The 24022-nt window shown below is 38.8% G+C and overlaps 1 protein-coding gene across 8 annotated transcripts in view; it reads right to left on the bottom strand.

Annotated features, from left to right (window-relative positions):
* Positions 1-24022, bottom strand: part of FBXW7 (F-box and WD repeat domain containing 7) — a 122079-nt gene that overhangs the window by 54107 nt on the left and 43950 nt on the right. For 2 of the 8 annotated variants that reach the window (XM_081959615.1, XM_081959616.1), the window contains exons 2-3: positions 17737-18288; positions 8501-8562 (exon numbers count right to left, since the gene is read on the bottom strand). In XM_081959615.1, the coding sequence (XP_081815741.1) occupies positions 8530-8562; positions 17737-18219 (516 nt within the window). In that variant the 5' untranslated portion in view covers positions 18220-18288 and the 3' untranslated portion in view covers positions 8501-8529. Of the gene's footprint in view, positions 1-471; positions 1166-1614; positions 2183-7567; positions 7592-8500; positions 8563-17736; positions 18289-24022 lie in introns of those variants that run through there. The other 6 variants (XM_081959610.1, XM_081959609.1, XM_081959617.1 and 3 more) reach the window with 5 other exon arrangements.

Raw genomic sequence — 24022 nt, 5'->3', positions numbered from 1 at the left:
TTCAAATTACAATAACTTAAAAGCTAGCAATTTATTACTGAGAAACCAAGACTTTTAATAAGACATAAAAATGTTCAGTGCACTTTAATCATACAAAATATTAATGTTAACATTTCAACAAAGTTAAACAAAATACGTTTCTCAAATAACATTTATTTATTCCTCTTCTATATCAGCAGTTACGGAGAGTTATCTTGCTGCAGCACTGAGGAAATTTCAAGATAATGCTATACATTATTTTTTTATAATCTTGTATTTGTTCTTTGACATTTATTTTGAGATTAATAAGTGTGCTAATAAAAAGGAATCAAACCTTCTTAAAGCATATTATATTTATTTATTTATTCTTACTCTAAAGGAATAAAGGATTTATGAACTGGAAATAATTACAACCAAGTTACCTTAAGATATGTACTTTCATTTCTTAGGTATATCCCTTCCCATAAAAGGGGCAAACATTTTCACACTTACCCGTCTACGACAAAAAGGAAGACCTTGGGTGATGATGCTGATGCTAAATATCTTCATCACAGTTTGGTGTGGCAAAGGCTCTTTTGTACTTGGAAGATCAAAAGAAACCAAGCCATGATTTAAAGAAGTTTTCCCTGGTTTTGACATTATACTATTGTCACTTGGTCCAAAATTATTTGCAATCAAAGGGCATTACTAAAAAATAGCAATACAAAATAGTATCTGGTACAACTGAGGATTTTAAAGCAGAGATTCGGCTTTTCAGGGCCTGCTTTGCCTTTGTCTCAGTCTCTCCTAGTGAGTGTCTTGACCTGTCTGCTGCTAAGTGAAGTGCAAGCTATCCTAGCATAGACAGGAATTATAAATGACTATGGAGACAGACTGTCCCTGCCAATCAAATAGCGATTGGCCCACCCATGCAGTATCACTAACACATATACTATAAACATAAGCGACATGGAAAAAAGCAAACGCTTAGAACTAAAACAGCTGAGTTACCAAATTAAAGTCAATTATGGTTCTGATAGGAGTTTTAAGTGAGACTAGGCTTTAATGTTTCCAATTACAACTATTTCAAACAAATACACTATTAAATCTTAATCATAGAAGCCATGCATAAGTTATACTTATTAGGGCTTGAATTAATTGTGTGCCCCTGTCTTGGTGTGTGCACATATGTGTCTGTGTAACTCATTTATGTAAGATTTAATTAATTTGAAAAATATATTTATTGTTAGAATAAGAACATGAAAAATGTCTGCATTTTGATCCATGCTTCTCTTATATGTTAAAGTCACTGGATTATTGAAAGTCATTGGCAGTATCTCCACTTTGCTAATGTATGTAACAAGATTTTTAAAATTCAAAGCATACTTATTCATCAGCAAGATCTGTGTTTTTCAGAGAAGTCTATTGTAGTTACCATTTTAATGCCTCTATAGATTCAAAGTTATCCATCATTTTTTTAAAAAAAGACATCTGTTGTTTTAATGGAGCCATGGTGGTGCAGTGGTTAGAATGCAGTACTGCAGTATTTTTGTATTTGTATTTGTATTTATTAGACTTGTTAGCCGCTCCCTCTCCACAAAGGGACTCGGGGCGGCGTACAATAAATAAAGTCACTGCTCACTTCAGGAATTTGATTCTGACTAGCTCAAGGTTGACTCAGCCTTCCATCCTTCTGAGATCCGTAAAATGAGGACCCAGATTGTTGAGGGCAATATGCTGATTCTGTAAACCACTTTGAGAGGGCTGTAAAGCATGGTGAAGCGGTATATAAGTCTAAGTGCTATTGCTATTGCTAATGTCTTTCCTTCCTTTTGATCCACTTGTATCTCCTCCAATTCCTACCCACTATTTAGATTGAGTTAAGCAGAAATCTCTGCTGCTTAAAACATAAATCTATGTGTGTTTTGTTTTAGATTTTTTTTTCTAACTTATGTGGTAGATCTTCAATTTAAAGAACAGTATAAGGTACCAGATACATTGCTTCCTGAGTTTTCTATGTCTGTGAAAGAGCAAATGGGTATTTTATTTATTTATAAAATTTATTTGCTGCCCATCTTGTGGTTCAAGGTGACTCTGAACATTCCTGAAAGAATAAATCTTTAAGGGCATTCCTATGATCATTACGTTTCATTTTGTTTTTCAACTTGCTTTGTACTGATTACCTTATTATTTGTTACAATTTGGCTTTCTTTTGAAGAGGTCACTGAAAAAAACAGAAAAATGCAAGACATTGGTGCATGAGACACTCACTTATTTCTTCAAATATTGTTTTGTATCCATAACCATGAAGTTATTCAGTTTTCTTTTTGTTTAAGGCAGTGCTTCTCAATTATTTTCTGTCATGCCCCCCCTAGGAAGAAGAAAACATTTCCCCCCACCCCCGCGCGACTGTAAATAGTATCATTTGTCTATAAAATTGTTATAAGTACACCTCTGCATAACATAGCACACCGGTCTTTCCTCGTCTCCCACCGTAGTCACATGCTTTCTTTCCTCTTTCCCTCTTACTTGTCTATCCTTCCTTCCACCCTCCCTTCCTCCTTCCCTTCCTTCCTGCCTCCCTTCCAGTTCCCTCCTTCCTCTTTCCCCCTGCCCGCCTGCCTTCTTTCCCTCCTGCTTATCTATGCTTCCTTCCTTCCTTGCACCTCCCTCCCTTCTGCCTGCCTGCCTTCTTTCCTCTTTCCCTATCCTCCTATCCTTCCTTTCTCCCTCCCTCCTTCCCTGCCTCCCTTCCAGTTCCATTCTTCCCTCCTTCCTTCTGCCTCCTTCCTGCCTGCTTGCCTTCTTTCCTCTTTCCCTCCGGCGTGTCTGCTTTTCTTTCCTTCCTTCCACCTCCCTTCTGCCCTCCTGCTTTCTTTCCCTCTTGCTTGTCTATCCTTACTCCCTCCTCCCCTTCTTCCCTCCCTCCCTGCCAGCAGCTCCTCCAGCATCCCACCTGGAAGCAGCAGCACAACAGTCGCCGTTACCAGGGGCGAAGGGGTGGAGGTGGCAAGATCGGGCGACCGCCGCCCCTTTGTCCCTTCCCCAACAGCGGGGACGGAATGCTGGCGGTGGAGCTGCTGGCGGGGAGGCGAACTACGCGGTGGCGAAGACGGGCGGTCCCATGCTTCCCTCCCTCCCACCCCCGCCCGAGCAGGCTTCTTGCACAGCTCCAGCTCGCGGCTCCAATGAAAATCCACAGTCCGAAGTCGCCCGCCGCCGTTGCACCCAGATGGAAAGGGAGCCTTCGCGCCCCCCTTTACGGAGCCTCGCGCCCCCCCAGGGGGGCGCGCCCCACTATTTGAGAACCGCTGGTTTAAGGCAAGATATTACAAGGTTTAATGAAAAACTATTATTTTATGCAGTCAAACCACAATGCCTCTGCTAAAAACCAGTGATTTTGAAGATCCATTCATCTTGAAGTTATTTTGTTATGATTCCTAATTTTCAATGCCATTGTTCTTCTCCCTACCATAACTCCGATATTTATGCCTGGCACAGATTAGTCTTCTGCCTCCCTATGTAGGTGCACATTTTTCTGAAAGTAAGGATCTGGGAAAAGGTTTGATCCAGGTTGAGAATTACTTATTTTTCAATTTTCTGTGCATATTTTATTTTCACAGTATTACTCTGTACTATGAGTAAATACTATGAGAGAGAGATCTTTAATACAATAATATCTGGAATTTAGAAATATATTTTCATATAACATAGAAATGTATTTTCAATAACAGATTTTTCACACAGATTTGAAACTTCTGCATCTATTTAAAAGCTTATTTTAAAGGCCATGCTATAGGTAAACATGCTTTGTTTTGTAAGTTTTATGTCAGAAAGTCTACAGTGCAAAAATAATCATTAAAGTGAGATCATATTTTATTTTAAGTACTTTGCATGTTCATGTAGCAACATGCAACAGCTTTTCAACAGTAGGATTCCTACCCGAATAGATGAACCGTAGTAAACTTCCTATTATACTATAAAAAGTATACTGTATGTACTTGTACAAAATCTCAAATCCTGAGTTTACTGAGAGCTAATCACAAACAAAACATAGGAAGCAGTTTTTTTGTAAACTTTTTAATATAATATAGTATTATAAAGGATAATATTATTTCTGTTGCTATGTGAAATGTGTGAAACTTCTTATTCAGAAAACCTTATATTATTCATGAATATTTATGTTTTAAACATGTTTTCATTCCCTCGTGCAGATATTTTATTTTTTAAAATACCTTGATTTTACATTTCATTGAAAATATTGCTTGCTATTTAATTACTATTACATTGCTCTAAGATGCTCAGCATGGCACATAAAATCTCAATATATCTAATATATCTAATATATCTGTATGCTGTACCATCAGCGTCACTTTGTGAAATATCTAAATACAAGTTAATCTCATTTGTACGTAGATAGTAAGATGTTAAGAGACTATTATGAGATATATTACTAAAATTAACCCTGTCCCTATAGATGACCAGGTTGAATTAAAGGTAAGTTTGAGGTAAGACATCATCAGTCTCGAGTCCCTTCATGCCCCAAAAGATCTAAGTCCAGCTCACCTTGAATTCCATTGACTCTTATCTACTGCCAATTTGCTTTGACTATTAGTAGTTTAGATTTTTGTAGCTACATTCATTTGAACTACCCAAATTCCTCATTTTCTACTATCCACAGTCCCTTTTATTATAATCTCAGATAAGTGTATTGGTGTTATAATTTATCTGGAAGGGGATTCCAAATTAAAAGAGGAAGGGAAAAGTTGATTTCATCCATTCTTTGATTGGTTCAGCAACACAGTAGCAACAGTTTGCAAAATAAGTTTCAGTTAACCACATGCTAGTCCCAAACTAAATAAATTATCTAGTAGATTACCCTCTTTTTGTTACATCATATGTCCTATGGCAGCAATGGCGAACCTTTTTTGGCTCGCGTGCCACAAGTGGGGGGAGCGCAGGGGGGTCGTGTGCGGGCGTGCCACAGCCATAATGCAATGCGTGACCCCCCCAGTGCGCATGCGCGCACAACGTGCGATCCCCCCCCCATTTTTACATGCATTTTTCGCCCTCCCCAGGCTCCAGAGGCTTTATAGGAGCCTGGGGAGGGCGAAAAGAGCCTTCCCCGCCCCCCCGGAGGGCCCTCCGGAGGCTTCAGGGACCGTCCAGAGGCTTCCCTGAAGCCTTCAGAACGCTTAAAACCACCCTTCCGGTTTGCTCGGAGGGTGATTTTAAGCGCTCCGAAGGCGTCAGGGAAGCCTCCGGACGGTCCCTGAAGCCTCCGGAGGGCCTCCGTGGGGGGTGGGGGAGGCTCTTTTCACCCTCCCCAGGCTCCTATAAAGCCTCTGGAGCCTGGGGAAGGCAAAAAATAGCTTTTAAAAAGGTGAACTCAGCTGGCCAGCTGACAGGGCAGCGCCTCGCGTGCCCTGACAAATGGCTCCGCGTGCCACTTGTGGCACGTGTGCCATAGGTTCACCATCACTGTCCTATGGTGTGTGTGTGTGTGTGTGTGTGTGTTCGTGTTTCTACATGAAATAATGAAAAACGTTGTTCATTAAGTAAATAAGTTAAACACGGGAGGTTTATTTTTGTGCACAGAACATCAGCCTTTCTTCAAAGAGAACCCCAACTTCTAGTTCACTTCCCCTACCTGCTTTAAATTAGTGTTTCAAGAACATCTGTCTTCATTCCTACATTAAAATATTCCACAAACTATTTCAAATATGTAACACAAACCCAGCTGCATCATCTTGTGTTCTTCAAATATTCTAGAAATGTCACTCCAATCCTTATTGGATATAACATGATTTATGTGATTAAGTTAAACTCCTTAGTTGTCTTAGGATAGTACCAGCTGTTAGAATAACTACTACAGCTGCTCTTGAAGAATGTGCTTGGTGATTGTTTTGTTGTGTATCGGTACACCTTTAAAATATATGGAAATATTTCTTTAAAATAATACAGGAAATATTTCTTTTATATGCATTTAAGACCCTAATTTTAACAGGTTAAAGACTCAGAGAGTGATAATGAATGAAAGAAAAATACAGTATTAGGATATATAAACAGAAGTATCATTTCTAAATAATGGAAATAATTTACTCTGGGTTGTTCAGTAGATATATTGACTGTTGTGTACATAATGAAGTTAAAGGTGGTTATATACCTTATATGATCATTAAAAGAACAAAGAGAATGATCAGGTTACTAGATAAAAATATATATGAGGATCTTGGGCATTTAACCTTCTTAAGCAAAGACTGAGATGCCAAATGAGAGCACTTTTCAAGGATCTGAAAGAATGTGACACAAGATAAAAACTTGTTTTCCATTGTTCCACAGTGCAGAACATAAACTAATGAATTATAGTTTTCCACTGAATGTTAGCAAAACAGTAAGACTGGTTTAATAAAATCAATAGTTATGAAAACTGGTAGGCTCTCCTTTGCTAGATGTGCTCAAATTCAGTCTAGAGAGCCAGCTATCAGAAATGATTTCCATCCCAATTTATACAGTTTGGAAGCTTATAAGACTTAAATCATATCATTAACTTTGTAAATCACCTTTGGGTTTTTTTTAAGGAACAGAGCAGGGTAAAAATGATAACAATACTACTATTTTAAAATAAAACTATTGTTTTTCTCAATGAGTTCCATAAACCAAATACTATAATTTACAGTAGTAGGTGCCTAAAAGCTATTTGAGCATGAACAGAAAGAGAAAATTAGACCAGAAGCCATTTTAACAAGCAATGGCAGCTGCATAAGGCACTTAGATAAACAGTAGTCCTTTATTAAGGGAAAAAAATGTCATGCATTGATTGTGTAGTAGCTGAAGAATGTGATAAACCAGACTGTTACCTTATCCTTTTTTTTTCTAGTAAGGAAAGTTCTTGAAATCTGCTGAAATCCCTTCACTGAATGACTTGTGCTGTGTTTGGATAGATTATTGCACACGGCCTCGTGATCTCTCAATTGCTTAAAAATGGCTGAGATGGTCTTTTCCTTTATCCATCCTGATAGGCCACAAGTGAAACAGATTAAACATGCAGTGTCAACATGGCACTTCTTTTTCCTGTTTTTTTCATAGACTTAAAGTGTAAGAAGGAAAGAAATCCCTGTTACGGCTTCTGGAATAAACAGGGAAGCTATCTGTAGCTTTATTTTGATAGTACATCAGATGAAAGGCTGTCAGTGTTCCATCAATTGAGCAGAAGAGAATGCAATTAGGACACAAACTCTATATGATTCACTGGTGTCAGCTCTTCAAAGTAGGCCAGACCAGAAAACAGACACTGCAAAAACTATTTGAAGTCAATTATTGCAGGGTACAATATTAGATCTTGAAAGCCTGCCAGAAAGTACCCTATTTAAATTCCTGGAATTACATGAATTACAGAATTGTCCCATTTGCAAACTAAGGTACTATTACAGGGTTTCTGTGTGATCTGGTAGTTAATGTTCTTGTGAGTTTAGCTGCAGGAAACTAAGGATATCTTTTTTTACTCCTCTGATGCAAACTGCTACCTGTTTTAAGTAAGTCCTTATGTACTGATATAGTTTCTTGAAGAGTTCTTTAACATCCTCTGTAAATAACTTCCCTCACATTAGCATTTAAACTGTCTCATGTGCCTCTGAATAGAAAAGAGAATAAAATTTGAATTATAGGTAAATCCCCTTTAACGACCAATCATTCAGTGACTATTTGAAGTTACAATGGGGCAAAGGGGATTTACAACTAGTCTTCGTATTGCAGCCATCCCAAATGGACATGTAATCATGATTCTGGAGTTTAGCAACCAGCTTGGTATTACAACATCCCAAAATCACATGACCAACATTGAGAAGCTCACTGCTGGCTTCCAACAAACAAAGAAACCAGCTCAAAGTGACCACGAGATTCACCTAACAATGGCAATTGGGACTGATGGGATCTGAGATCATGCTTTACGCCAGTGCTGCTCAGTGATAATTCTCAATCCGAATTACAATTAGTGTATTGTAATACTTGTAATAGAAATATGATCCAGATAAAGGTGCCATAATATACAATTGGAAGAGATCACTACATGTTGGCAGCCTCTAGCTGTTATATCTGACAGTTGTCTAGATCTGGAAATTAAGATCTCTTTATTCAGTTTAAACTTTTTAGGGACTTTTCTGGTTTCCTAGAGGTCTAATTAACAGAATCTATTAGACGAAAGATTCCAGTGAGTGCTCTTTGTTCAAATGAAAAATCTACATAAAGACAACTTTAAACTGGCTTGTTTATGTTTGTTTGTTCCCATTCTTTCTATGTAAAGGGCTACTTGCTTCTTTTCAGAAGGAAGGGCAGTTTGTAAGTATTTATTATTTTTAAATTACTTTTTATCTTTTAAAAGATTTTTAAATATGTTTTTGTATTGTTTTTAATTTTGTACGTTGCTCAGTCACATGAGATGACCAGCTATAAAAATTTACAAAATAAATTTACTTTGATGTCTGTCAGGTTTTTTTTTAATCACTGTGAGAAATAATTCACACAAATTAGTGGATTCACTCACCGTGTCTGACAAATCAAGAGGAATCTTATTTATGGGTACTTCAAAGAATAAAGGCAAAAGTTCTGAGGAAGAAAATTGAGATTGTAAAGTTAAGTCCAATTATTATGGTTTGTCTGGATAATTCAGTTCTGCACACAAAACTTTCAACAAGATAGAAAGATAACAATGTCCTCAGAGGTCAACATTTTGTGGCTAGATAAACATGACAGTGTTAAGAAAGCAATTTGCCACTTTTTTTTTCAAAGGCAAGGGTGTCAAACTGGCAGCCCACAGGCCGGATGTATCACGTCCACCCCAGCTCCATGAAGGCAAAAACCGTCACATTATGTCACGTGGCATCAAAGTGATGCGGCGAGTTTGACACACGTGTTCAAAGAGGCTTTCTGGATTCTTAATTTAATGTATAGGCCATTTATTGACGGTCTCTGATCCATATACTAATCAATCAAATCCTGTTTAGTTTCAAGTCTGGCACCTGTTCAAAGTCAGCATCAACATCTTTTTTCAACTGATGATGAATTTTTTTAGTTCAGTGCCCCTGTCCTATACCATCTTGATTCAATATCACAAAAATATTCCTTTTTCTCCTCGCGTGCCAAAATCACATGTGCACGTGCAACAGCAGGCGCATGTGTGCCCACACCCATAATGCAATGTGCTCCCCTGCGTGCACGTGCATGATCCCATACTCCCTCCAACACCCGCACATCCGTGCAACCCTGCGCTCTCTCCATGCATGCATGCAACCCCCCTGCACTCTGTTTTTTGCCTAACAGGCCTCCCTGAAGCCTCCTGGGACCAAAAACGAGGTATGGGGGGGGCGCTGCACCCCCCCCTCTGTGCTCCTCTTACCCTCCCGCACATGTGCACACATCTCCTGCATACACAGTAGACACGAACATCAGCTGGCCAGTGGGAGGAGCACATGCATGTATGGTGGAGCTGACCTGGGTGATGCCTCGTGTGCCGATAGAGCGGGTTCTGTGTGCCACCTGTGGCACGCGTGTCATAGGTTCACCATCACGCCTGTATATCTTTCATTTATCCTACTTTTAAGACATCTCTGAGAGGGAACATACATTCTGTTTGTCCTTTCTCCTGACTAACCACATTTTATAAATATACTTTGTGCTGCCCAGTTCTGCATTGTATCTCCTATTCACTTCTCCCTGGTCTGGAAAATGTATATTCATTTTAAAAGTTATCTATTTTCATTTTTAACTATTTTATTTCTTTCAGTCTGTTGGCCTTATGGCCATAATAAAAAAATGATTTGATAGTCCAGTAAGTGCTGGAGAGCATTCCACTAACACCTTTTTTATTATCATAGTTTGCTTTTTAATATTTGTGATTCATCCTCTAAGCGTCAAGAAATCAAAAGGATGCCTTTCACCAATAAATTCAAGTGAGAGTGATTCCCATAAGTGCTTCATACCTTGTCAACTTTGTTTATACTAGCTGCCATACAGACCTAAAGCCTACACTATTAGGATTCGGGAACATCTGGAAAACTTCAAATGTATATCAAATAATTCCACTGACATCAGAGACAGTGATAGAGGGAATATGGCTGTTGTTCACTTAATAATAACAATACTGATATATCTGCCAATGTTTCTGGGTGATTCACAATAAATTACAATAGAATTGATTTTTTAAAAATATAAAACAAGACAAGAACAACAGAACAATGGAATGAAGTGAAAGATCTCACTCTTCTTTACCAAAGGCCTGGGTCAACAACCAGCTCTTCATGACTCTTTCTAAACAACAGCGGAGTGGGGCCCATCTGGATCTTAAGAGAAATTCCAGAGGGCAGACTCTGCTACAGAAGGCACATTTCCTGGGTCCTGATAGATGACATTGTTTAATTAAAGAAACCCAGAGGATGCCAATTCTGCAAGATCAAAGTGGTTGGGCAGATACTATAAAAGAAAGGTGGTCTCTCAAGTAATCAGGCCCTATATCATGTAGAGCTTTGTAGATAACAGCTGCCACATCCAGAAGCAAACTGGCAACCAGTGCAGCTTGCAAAGCAGAATTGTTATATGGGCATATCAAAGCATGTTCACCACTGCTCCCACTGCTACAGTTTGGACTATTTGAAGCTTCTGGATTGTCTCTTTCCAGGCAGCTGAAAATGATGAATCTCTCTAGTCAATAGGAATAGTCTTTACTTCTCAAATAGATACTGCTTCAGTCTTTCAAATATTATAATGAAGTGTCTGAATAAAGATTAATTCAAAATCATTAATAAAAAAATAAAATGTTTTTAAGCAGTTTCCAATAGACCACTGTAAGACTGCGACAATACTAGCAAGAATACATTTAAACTAAACAGGAAAAGCTTAAATATCCAACAACAGAACAAACTACACTTGCCTTCAAGTGTCCTTATTAATGACTCCCAACTTAATAGCAATAGTAATAGCACTTATATACAGCTCCCTTGTGCTTTATAGCACTATCTAAGCAGTTTACAGAGTCAGCATATTGTCCCCAACAATCTGGGGTTCTCATTTTACCAACCTGGGAAGGATGGAAGGCTGAGTCAACCTTGAGCTGGTGAGGATTGAACTCCTGGCAGTGAGCTGAATTAGAACTGCATTCTAACCACTGCGCCATCACAGATCCAATTAAATAAATATATTCATCTCTCTTCAATAAAGAGAGATATATTAGGTAGAAATGAACAATTTGTACAACATCTACATAAGCACTTAATATCTTTAAGATTTGTATCAGCATCAAAATTTTCAAAATAGCTTTTAAGGAGAAAGGACCACTCACACAACCTTTGAAAAGAGTACTGTCTTCCTCTTTCCCTGTAAATCCTCATTAATTCTTTCTAGTAACTCCTATTCACTTTAAGTACAAGAGACCTGTAAGGAACCTATACCAATATTCATAGTTTTCCTTCACATTTTTTACATTTTAAGTATAATTTCAGATATATAAGCTTCATTAAAGCAAGCATTTCCATACAAAAAACAAGCTTTATTTTACAGTATCCAGTGTCTGTTTAGGTTTCAAAATGTTAAACACAGTACCACTAAAGGTAATACGGGATTGTGGTTAAGAAGACTGTACTGAGAATACTAAGATTCAAATTTACTGTTTCATATGGAAGCTGACCAGTGGTGGGTTGCAAATCCCATTCCAACCGGTACAATTGGAATGGGGCCAGCGGCGTCCTCATGGACACACACAGCGCGCGCGCACATGTATCTTAGCACCTCTGTGACACTCCAGCTGCTTCGCGGAGTGTCACGCAGGTGCTGTATGTGTCATGCACCTGCGTGGAAGCGCAGAAGCCTTTAAACACTGGTAAGGAGCTCGGGTGGGCAGGTGGGCCCTCCGGAGTACTGGAACGGAACGGTATCCAGTGCTCCGGGCTGGCTCCGGTACGCCCGTACTGGGGCAGACCGCCTGCAACCCAACACTGAAGCTAACTAAGTGACTTGGAACTAGTCACTCTCTCTCGGTATACTACATGAAATTCTTGGTTAAAGAAAAGTTGAAGGGAAGGTTTTGTACACCTTCTTCATGTCCAGGAAAAAAGTGCAATAAATCTATCAAACTCTAAATAGCCAGATAACACAAGACAAGAAAATAGAAAGAACACATTTCGCATTAAATAACCTATTAGTTGTAAGCTTGTAAAATTTATAAGGATATTGAAAATACACAATTATATAAAACATTCAATATATTCCAAATCCAATGTTTTATTCTTTACACTCAAGTGCCTTGACTGGTTCTATGACTGATTTTAAATATTATCTGACACATACACACAAATACAAATTAATCATTACAGAGAGCAGTTGCCTTAAATTGCTGACAATTTGCATAAGCATTACAGCCTCAGCCCTTATTAAGTAATGTAAATAGAAAAGTCTTTGCTCCAAAAATATTTACTATGTAGCTAGTGAGTCCAGATTCTTTTTACTGGGGAGAATTTAAATGATTCTTATCAATTTGTTTGGATGATATCTTCAAAAATCAGGACAAATATTCCTTTAAAATGTCATTCCATTCCATTACTATATTGTTATAGTCAAAATCTAAGAGAGACAAATTACCCATAATTTGTTACTAATAATGTACATACATTTAATAAACAATTACAGGTAGTTCCCATAGTTTAGTGTTATGACAATACTGGAAAAAAATGGAACTTGCAACCAGTTCCTTGCAAGAGAACCAGCTGATGAGACGCAAGAAGAAATGGGCTCCTAACCAAGTGCTCAGGGGCTGCTAGTCATGCTGCAGCTCAGAGATCATTTGGGACAAGATGCTCTCAAGCCATGATGTGGCAAAAATGTCCCAGTGCTTCTCGCTGCATTGCAGTTCTGGGACTGCTTGTACAACACTGTTCAGAGGCTTTTTGATATGCTCCACCATCGGGTTTGAGATCGCACACCTCAGTGGCAGTGACAAATCCAGGGGAAGGGAGAAAGAACACACAACAATCAAGCTGAGGAGGAAGGTCCACAGGCAGTGGTGGTGGGAGAATAAAGCAGCTTTTTTATGATGTTTGGGTGGCCAAAAGGGCAGGGATGGAGGAGAGACAGACTAACAGGGGGAGATGCAGGGGAGCTAGTCCGTTGTCTTGGAAGAATGTAGGCTTGAGGCTGGAAGGACCAAGTTGGATCCAGGTCGGTCCTCCCCTAACAATCTGCAGGATTTGTTTCACAACAAGACATCCGGTACTGCCATTGTGAAGCAGGGCAATCACAACCATTTCATTTACTGATAGGGATTGAGATTTGCCAGTTCCAATTAAGGTTGTAAAGTGAAGACTATCTGTATTCCATAGTTTAAAAAGTATGGGCACAATTGAGACCAGATTTTCAGATGCTAAGCAAGGCAGTTATTAAGTGAGTCATGCCCAATTATCCTTTTTGGTCATAGTTTTAAAGTGAATCACAGCTGTTGTTAAGTGAACCATGAGGTTGTGAATCTGGCTTCCCTGATTGACTTTGCTTGTCAGAAGCCAGCCCGGGGGGAGGGGGTCACAAATGGCAATTGCATAATCCTGGGACACTGCAACTGTCATAAAAATGCTGGTTGCCAACCACGGAATTTTGATCTCATGCCCGTAGGGATATTGCAACAGTCATTAAGTGTGAGGAATAGTAGTTTGTTACTTTTCTCGGTGCTATTGTAACTTTGAATAATCACTAAACAAATGGTTGTAAGTTAAGGACTACCTGTACCCTTTGAAAAATATCAAGAATATGAAAAACAGTACAAATGTTATTTTTTTCTGGAGCATCACTGAATGTTATATATGAAGGCATCTAATTGCACCCTCTAGCGTTCATAGTTGAAAATGGCAGTTTAATAAGTTTAGGCCAGGGGTGTCCAAACTTGGCAACTTTAAGACTTGTGGACTTCAACTCCCAGAATTCCCCAGCCAGCTGGCTGGGGAATTCTGGGAGTTGAAGTCCACAAGTCTTAAAGTTGCCAAGTTTGGATTCCCCTGGTTTAGGCAATATACAGCAACCTATTATGGAGTTATTTAGTAATGTTTTATTGCCTTGTCAATTCATATTTTTAACCTTCTTTCTTGAAAACTGCCTTGAGCTGTTAGCCAATTGAGTGGCCCTGAAAATCAGACAAATAAATGAAATGCTCTGTGCATCATTTTCCTTTCCAACAGAAGGAAAACATTGGCTAAGTTGTTAAACTAAACTGCATGATGCTAAAAATGAGTTGTACACAAAGGCAGTACTGTACTATAGTCAAATGATAAGGAAACCAATTTTTGGTTCAAGAACCCAAGCCAACTGCAAGATCAAATTAGGTTTGTAATTATATGTAGGAGAAGGCAAGACTTTTCCACATTTTTTCTTGATTAACTAAAAAAAGTTGATAGTCCTCTACTTATGGTACAATCACAATTGGGATCAGAACTGGTGTCGTAAGTCAATATAGACGTAAAGTGAAATGTCGCATGGCTACACTGTCTTACTGTGGCAACCCCAGTTCTTCCTGTTGCAGTTAACTGGGAATCATGGGTCTTTAAGCAAATATCCACCCAAATCCTTCCCAGCCATGAGCCGAGATAAGGGGCAGCCTCCAACTCCCCCCACCCACCTGACCTTGTCCCTGCTATGCCATTTTGGCCACTCAGCCTTGCAAGCAGCCCCAGAATCAGGCAAGCTCTGGGCTGCCTGTCACATCCTGGGAAGCCCTCACTCCCCAGCAAGTGTCAGTATTTCCCTCCTCATCCTGCCCCAGCAATGGTAGCATTCATTAACTTGCCAGCAAATTTCAGTATTTGGCAGGAGTATGGCACGAAAGGAAGTTCCATGCACTGTGATGCCTTTAAGCTGCTTTGTGCAAGGTTTTATTTTCTTTTATGCATGTCAAGTCAACCCCATCTGGCCCAGCAGGCAGGACAGGCACGCCTCATCATGAGTTGGGACCAAGAAGACCTTGGTGAATGTCAGCAAGGGCAGTGGAAGGGCAGGATGGCAGCGGGCCAAAAGGGCACAGATGGAAAAATAGGCAGGGCGAGTTGCAGCCACCTTGTGGTCTAAAAGCAGGAGGGCTGCCAATCACCGGATTTTGATCACGTGAAGTGTGAATGTAGGGGTGCTGCAATAGCCATAAACTTTGGGCACAATGTAAGCCTCATCATTCAATGTCATCATAACTTCAGTCATTAAACAAATGGTCATAAATCAAGGACTACCTATACAGATTTTTTTCCATTTCATATCTTACTACAAGGGACTACATTTCTGTTGTTACTTACACTGTGGATCCCTGTTTCACCTTCACAGAACTCGAAATAGTATTTTCATTCCAATAGCAGGTTTCAAATTAATTTCAGTAACTCACAGGCTGCCTCCCTGACATCTTACCTGTTTGTACTTGGAATGGAAGTGTTGTGGAACAATTAATCCAAATGAGAACATCTTCACAGTTAGTTAAACTACATCATAGTAGTAACTGTGAGAGGGATCCTGGAGTCCTAATGGACAACCATTTAAATATGAGCCAGCAGTGTGCAGCAGCTGTCAAAAAAGCCAACACAGTTCTAGGCTGCATAAACAGAGGGATAGAATCAAGATCACATGAAGTGTTAATACCACTTTATAATGCCTTGGTAAGGCCACACTTGGAATACCGCATTCAGTTTTGGTCGCCACGATGTATAAAAGATGTGGGGACTCTAGAAAGAGTGCAGAGAAGAGCAACAAAGATGATTAGGGGACTGGAGACTAAAACATATGAAGAACGGTTGCAGGAACTGGGTATGTCTAGTTTAATGAAAAGAAGGACTAGGGGAGACATGATAGCAGTGTTCCAATATCTCAGGGGTTGCCACAAAGAAGAGGGAGTCAAACTATTCTCCAAGGCACCTGAGGGTAGAACAAGAAGTAATGGGTGGAAACCCATTAGAACAATTAATCAGTGGAACAGCTTGCCTCCAGAAGTTGTGAATGCCCCAACACTGGAAGTCTTTAAGAAGATGTTGGATAGCCATTTGTCTGAAATGGTATAGGGTTTCCTGCCTAGACAGGGGGATGGACTAGAAGACCTCCAAGGTCCTTTCCAACTCTGCTATTGTATATCTGGCAGTACTACTAGAAGCTACCTACCTATCCAACCATGGCATGTATAAAAACAAACCACAGCAACCTTTCTGATGGCTACCTAACATATCCTGTTTTTTACATGATTCTTTTAACTTGTAAATACTTCAAATGAAAAATGAAAAATTTCACTGACACTGGCAGACCTGAGAATAGCAGACTCTAGAACTGTAACAATTCCTCTTTGCACTTCCTCTTTTTCATGGCAAAGAGTAGAAGGAAAGGTAATCACAGCTGTATACTATATCAGGGATCAACAACAGGAATCACACTTTATATTTTGGATGTGATAATTGAAAGTGAATAGAACAGATTTTTTAAAAAATAGACATTGTTTTTGAAAGGTCATCTTTCTTAGGGATGATTCTTTTTTTTTGCTTAAGCCTATTTTTGGAACTAATTGTATTAAAAGTTTTTGGGTACTTCTCATTTCAGAAAGGCAGGAAGCTATAATACCAGTTTTAACAACTCTAGAAAACAGTGTCCCATATACATATACATATACATATATTTGTGATACAACCCCAGGTATGCCCAAATATGGGAGGGAGCTCACTACTCCTCCTTTCTGTCCTTCGGCTCATTACAGAAGACCATCCAGGCAGAAAACCATATTTTTATTTTTAATGTTGCCTTTGCTATCTTTGCTTTGCTATATTTATCAGCACAAATACAACACAAATATGTGTGTGTGTGTGTGTGTTGTATTTGTGCTGATAAATAAATAAAGGGAGACTAATATAGATCTATTTCAAGCTATTTAGCTCTCATCAGCTAGCCATACCCTTACTGGGATTCGAACCAGGGCTGTATTACATATTAGGCAGTTGTATTAGCCACTAAGCCACAAGCTCTCCTCCTTATCAGCTGAGCCAGGGAAATAGGTATGTATTTGTGTTACAACCCCTGGTATGCCCAAATATTTGGGCATACCAGGGGTTGTAACACAAATACACACACACACACACACACACACACATATGAGTTTGCACTGTGTTTTAAGTGAATTCACCCATGATAGTAATGATTACAAATTACAATTAAGGCATTTCTTTTTAAACAGTTTAAACCAAGGTTCACATTCAGATGTCATGCTAGATTTAACCGCATCATGGCTTAGCAAGTCTTGCAAGCAAAATCACAGACAAATTAATTTCCTAATTTCTAATATATAAAACCCAGAAATACTAAAATGGAAAGCATTTCTTAGCAAAACATCAGAATATCAGAAGAAAAAAAACATTAAACGTTATTCAACCAGGTTTTGACAGCCTATTGCACCAGTACTTTGTAAATACAGATTTATAAACAAAAATATGAAGTTAAAATATTTTCCTGCAAAATCTGATGTGTCAGAAATTATGGGAATAAGCCTATTTAGAATTATGAACATTTAGTTCAGAAATTAGAAAAAGAAAAATGCTTTGACGTAAATCATAGCACAGATTTTTAAGAAAGCAAGAACAGAAATAGTAATGCTATTTTTCTTTAGTTACACATGCTTTCAAAGAAAAATGTTTGAACAGTGCTACAAATAGTTGCTAGCAAATTGAATATATTCATCTTGGGAACTGTACTCTCTACATTCTAAAACTGTAGTTAGAAGTATTTAAAGTTACTCACCTTAGACTTAATATAGAATGGCGATGACTGCTGATGTATTGCTAAGTCCAGGTTACCATTTGAATTTGTGATACTGTTACAATTAGTTTGCTCATCTCTGCTGCTTTCATCAGATTGATCAAAATCATCACTGTCTTGGTCCATTTCTTCTTCTTCCTCCATGTCCTCCTCTTCCTCTGGTATGCCAGTATGTTCATCTTCTTCCTCCTCTTCTTGGTTGCCAGAATAATCTTCATCTACTTCAATAAATCTGTTGTTGTTTTCTTCCAATTGAGATTCATTTCTATGACACAGTCCAGGTTGGCCTCCACCAATTTCCCCATTTCTTGCAACAACTTCTTCATCTTGTTGTCGTAACTGTTGTTCCTCCTCCACAACTCGATTCATCTGCTCTTCATCCACTTGGCTTGATGAAGTATTACCTCGAATAGACCCACCAGTTCGTCGTCTCTTGCTGCCAACAGATATCAGTTCCTGATTCATTTCCAAAAGCCAGTTTGCTACTTCTTGGACCTTCCCTAAACTATCTGAAGATGCAAATGTTTTTACATTCTGAGAAGAGAAAAAGAAGAGAATTGTCACAATTATAAACTTTATTATACTCTTAATTATATAGATCTAGATATTAAGGATATCTCTTAACACAGAATATTTCTGATGTAGCATATATATAGGTTTTAACATGACTGTACACCGCCCCGAGTCCTGCCTAGGAAAGGGTGCGGTCTAGAAATAAAAGTTATTATAGTTATTATTATTATCAGCTTAACTTTATATTGCAGTGCACTTATTGCAAACAAAATCTGTTCCTATGCATTTTAATATATTGTTTTACATATTAAATTAAACCTAAGTGGTTTAGGAGGAAATATTAAGAATAAAACACTATAACACAGTAAGAATCTTATAGACTATTGCATTTAAATTTGACATTGATGTCAAGTTTAATGAAAATATTTTAAATAAAGGCATTCCTTGTTTTGGAAAATCTATTTCACAACTGATTATGGAATGTATTTTCTCTCATTATGGAAATACTTTGGGGCCGTGATGGCGAACCTATGGCACACGTGCCACAGGTGGCACAGTTGGCACACGGAGCCATTTGTCTGGGCACGCAAGGTGTTGCCCTGTCAGCTGGCCAGCACACATGCACCCGCTGGCCAGTTGACTTCAGCCTTCTTTTGAGGCCATTTTTTGCCCTCCAGAGGCTTCAGGAGTTTCCCTGAAGCCTCCTGAGCGCGAAAAACCGGCCCTATGAGCAAACTGGAAGTCTGTTCCCGAACTTCTGGTTTGCCCATAGGGCTGGTCTTTCGCACTCTGGAGGCTTCAGGGCCTCCCCAGGCTCCTATAAAGCCTCTGGAGCCTGGGGAGGGAGAAAAAAGCACACCAAAAATGAGGGGGAGGGCTGCTCATGTGCGCATGCACACTGGGGTCTTGCGCATAGCATTATGGGTGTGGCACGTCCATGCACGACCCCCCCCTATGTTCCCCCCGCTTTGGCATGTGAGCCACAAAAGGTTCACCATCACTGCTTTAGCAGAATCGAAATGCATCAAATAATATATACATATGTGTAACTGACAACATAAAAACTGTGAAAGATTTACAAAAGTATAGATTTGGCCAAAATGTTACAAAAAGTATTAACAATTCAAAAACCATTCTGTAAATTCTTAAAGAATTTCAATTAGTAATCTCTAATTAATCTTTTGTTGTAGTAATTGACCCCAATCCTAATTTTTCAAAAATATTTAAGAACTGAGATGGCTTGAAAATAAAAGTGTACATTAAATAGTTTTAAACCACCTGTCATCAATTTGATAGTGTATACTGTATAAACAAACACTATTCTGTATATAAAAATTTAAATGACAGACATTGATAGTTCTCAATGAACTTTTTAAAAATTTTGTACAAATGAAAACAAATGAAAAGATATATGTGCTATTAAAATATTTTAAGTTGTAAATATTTTCTTAAATATTCATTTTAAATTTAAACTAAATCTTCAGTTCAAAAGAGTAATTTCCAATAGTCTTCAGAAGTATGTGACTATATTTAAATCTTTATGCCTTTTGCTTTACTGACTATAGGAATAAGATTTGTGGACCTAGGAAAAACAAGATTATGGAATACTAATTTACATCAAGAGGTAATAAAGCACTGACTATTGACATTTTTAATTGGCTAAGTATATAACATTAGTATAAAACTGGATGAAAATATGCCAAAGACTGGAATAAATATTGAGATTCAATTCCTCCAGTTAAACCAAACCATTTTAGAAATGTAGTCGTAATCAAGACATCAAAACCAACGGATCTTTGATCACACAAAACTACTATTTGGTTCTTTAAATTCTGCCCCCCAAAAAACTCACAACACAAAATGATAATACAATATAACATTGAAAATCCAATTAATTTAATTTGTTAACAGGAGATGTAGCACCACTGTAAGGAGAATAATGCTATATTTGAACAAAAAATAACAATTAAATAGCTAATGTATGATTCTATGGGAGATGTTATGAAAATGTTTTAGCTTGCTATAGTATACTACCACTCTTGCATTGCTAAGTTTTGTTCTCTAGTAATATACAAAAGTAATACACTTTTATTCGCTGAATTTCTTTTGCATATGCAATGATATGGAATTTGATTTCAAGCTAGACTAAAAATGAGAAACATATCACATTAGATGTATTTTCGCATTACTCCACTAGAGGGTAGCTCTTTCTGCTTATTGAAGTAACTGACAAATTATTTTAAATAAGCATAAGATGTAACTTGATATCATCAAGTGAGAAATCGCTACAGCCAGATGGTTAATGTGTTATTTTAAAATACATCTTTCATTCTAATGGAAACTAAATAATGAGTATACAGATCTCAGAAGTATATATAAAGAAATCTTTTAATACATTTGTTTCCATAAATGTTAAATTTTGTCTTAGATTGCCTAATTCTAAGATTATCTTAATTACATTAATATCTATTTATGCATGAAATAAAGTTTCAGCAGCTCAAATCGCAGGATATTGTGCTGGAGATAAGACATTTTTGTTAATTGCTACCTAAAATTAGAATGCAAAGAAAGTCCAAATACATAGTTACTAGGATATAGAGTTATTCTATCAGAATTACAACCATTTCAAAAGTCCAAATTCCTTTTTTTTAAAAATTCAATTCGATATATCTCTCCTGGCTAAATCTGGAAAGGGTGTTGGTTTCTATATTTCTAGGAAAAAGGGATTCAAATTTAAGGATACCTGTAGAGCTTTCTTCCAGTTTCCTCATCAGAGCTACTTAAAAATTAGTTTTGCAATTAAGAGACCAGGAAGATCCAGATTCAACTTGCGCTCCTTTTACTTCACAGACTAAAAAATCTACAAGTAATTCTTGACTCATGACTGGTTGCTTAGCGACTGCGCAAAGTTACAATGAATGTTCCCAAAAAGCTATTTACGGCCCAGTCCTGAAGTTATGATAGCCCTCCCCACAATCAATCTCGTTGCATTTAAGTACAATGACAATAAATATTATACTTATACAATCATGCCACCACATTTGGGTGGTTTGGCAACTGGCCCACATTTAGCATCATTTGTAGCACACCCTCGTATATATGACTGTTCTTACACTTTTTTCTGAACACCTGCATTTACTTCCAGTTTCCCGGGGGGGGGGGGGGAATGCCCCACAGAGAATAATGAGGCCACTTAACAACTGCTGTGTTCACTTAGTAACTGCCACACAAAAAAAGTTGTAAAGTCAACTTTTGGTCATGTTATATGACTAATAATTGCCAGGCTCAATTACAGTTGTAAGTTGAGGACTATCTGTATTACTATTTTTCCAATATTTTGGAAAGTCTTGAATAATATTTTTCAAGAAATTTTCATGAGCACGAACCAGTTGAAATTGTGTTTGGAGAAGAAGGTGGAAGTATGAGTATAGAAACTAAGTATTTACTGAGTTTTTAAAAATTTGTTCTAGTCTTTGGTCTATGACTGTAATAATAAATTGAATTGAAATTGAACTGAACTATTCTGGGGAGAAGTTTGCAAAGTCAGGTCTGCATTTCTCTCAAGTGACCAACATATATATTGCTAACCAGGCAGGTTCAAGCAAGAAGTGTTTTTTTACTAGTTTAGACAGGTATGTGTGTACTTGAAACTGAACAGGAATAGATGTAATTTCAATTATTCATGATAACATCACTAGGCTGGACTAATGTAATTCACTCACTTTCATACCATCATCATAGGATAGGCAAGCTAGCTGAAGAAATCGGGGAAATGTCTATGCAGGTTGGAAAAGGATGGTTTGTTTGTATGGGGTATAATAACACAAACGTGACCCATGCTTAATCAGAGGCCAGGCTTGTCTAGTTCAACATCCTTTCTCATGCAAGCTAGATGTCTGTAAGAAGAAGAAAAATGTAATAGATTTTTCCCATTCATAACTCCCTGAAGAACACTTCTAATAGTAATAGTATTTTATATATATATACATAAAAATGTCCTTTCCATCCTTACGGATGGTCTGTGTCTTCCTCAATCTCAGGTCTTCAACCAGAAGCCTGGGCGTTTGAGAGTTCTATGAGGTATCTTAGCTGTTCCTGGCACTGCACTCTTCAGGGGAAGAGAGCTCTGATAAGCCACTCTCCCAATTTAGAAGTCGCAATCCCGAGTGCTCCTACTACCCCACTGGGACCACTTTTGCCTTCACATCCTCTCCACTCATGACTCTCCTAGTTCATGCGTCACTCTCATATTCCCTTGGACTGCAAGGCGATCAAATCGGTCAGTCCTAGAGATCAACCCTGACTGCTCTTTAAAAGGCCAGATCCTGAAGATGAAACTCAAATACTTTGGACACCTAATGAGAAGGACTCACTCAAGAAGAGCCTAATGCTCACTTCCGGTTCCGGCGGCTGACGGCGACGGGCAACTTGTTGCTCGCTCCGGCTCCCCGGTGGGCTTCCCCACTTCTTGGAGGCCACAGGACGCCCCGCAGAGGCGTCCTACCGGAGGGGCGGCATCGCAGGGGATCCCTGCATCGGCGGCGGCCGGCGGGAGGTCCCCTGTGCGCTCAAGGCACCAGGGAGCAGATCGGAGGACGCGTGGGCGTCTTCGCTGACAGGCTATTCGGAGTGAAAAAAGAAAGCTGAAGGATACGGCGGCGGAGCGGTGAGGTGTAGACTCCCTTCATTCCTATTACCAACTTTAAAATCTGTCAGCTGTGCAAACTTGAACTTTTGGCTTGATTTGGAGAGGTGCGGCTGGAGGGGAGGGGGATTTTCCCCCCCCTTGGACAAGCGGCTGGAAACAAGTGAGCTCTCAGCCCCAAGGGAAGGAGGAGGGGGAGAGCCAAACCAAAGATGTCACACCCCTACTAAATGGATTTTCAGATTTAAACTTTTAAGGTTTAAGACAATGAGATCTGGAAGCCCTGGGAACTTTGAACTTTGAAAACTTTATTTGTTGCCTCAATATCCGAAGCTGGCAGGGCAAGATGGCACACTTCCGTTGTCTTCATGAGATGTGAGACTTGACTCCACCTTTTAGCTTCAGGCTTCCGGTCTTTGTCTCCGTGCTACCTGGATAATTCTCTTGTGGATTGTTTGCTTCTGAACCCCCTGGAGTGAAAAACGACTGCTCTTTTGCCAGGGTGATTAGAAAACTCCCCTGTGCCTGGACTCTCTGTCTCCTGGACTCTCTTGGCTGTTCTATCTCTCTGACTGATCCTTCTTTATACTGACTGGACTCTTTACTTTATAAACAATGGCATCTAAAAGACCACCTCCTGGAAAGTCAGGCTTTGCTGCCTCTGCCCCAACATCTGCAACCTCCAGTCCTAGCACACAATCAACGTTAACAGCCTTCAAGCAACCTAAATCTACGGACCTGGAGTTTCATCAAATGTTACAACAACTTTTACAGGGACAAGAGGATATAAAGAGACAATTGAAGGAGATGAAAGAAGAAATTAAAGAGAACCAGGATAAAATTAATAAGAACTCACAGAGACTGGATCTTTTGGAAGATGGGGCGGCTGAGATGAAGGGGGGGATAGAGGGTGTGCAGAGGGGAAACAAAGAACTTGACACCCAACAAATGAAAATAGAGTTTGAGAGAATGTCTTTTTATCTTAGATTTCAGAACGTGATGGAGACAGATGATGAAAACATAAGGGACATCATGACAACCATTTTGGCTGAGTATATTCAGAAGGAAAAACAACAGATGGGGTGGGAAATAGACCTGGCCTATAGAGTG

This window comes from Natrix helvetica (genome assembly GCF_964273705.1).
Source record: "Natrix helvetica genome assembly, chromosome: 7".
Lineage (NCBI taxonomy): Eukaryota > Metazoa > Chordata > Lepidosauria > Squamata > Natricidae > Natrix > Natrix helvetica.
This window is presented reverse-complemented; position numbering and strand designations above follow the sequence as displayed.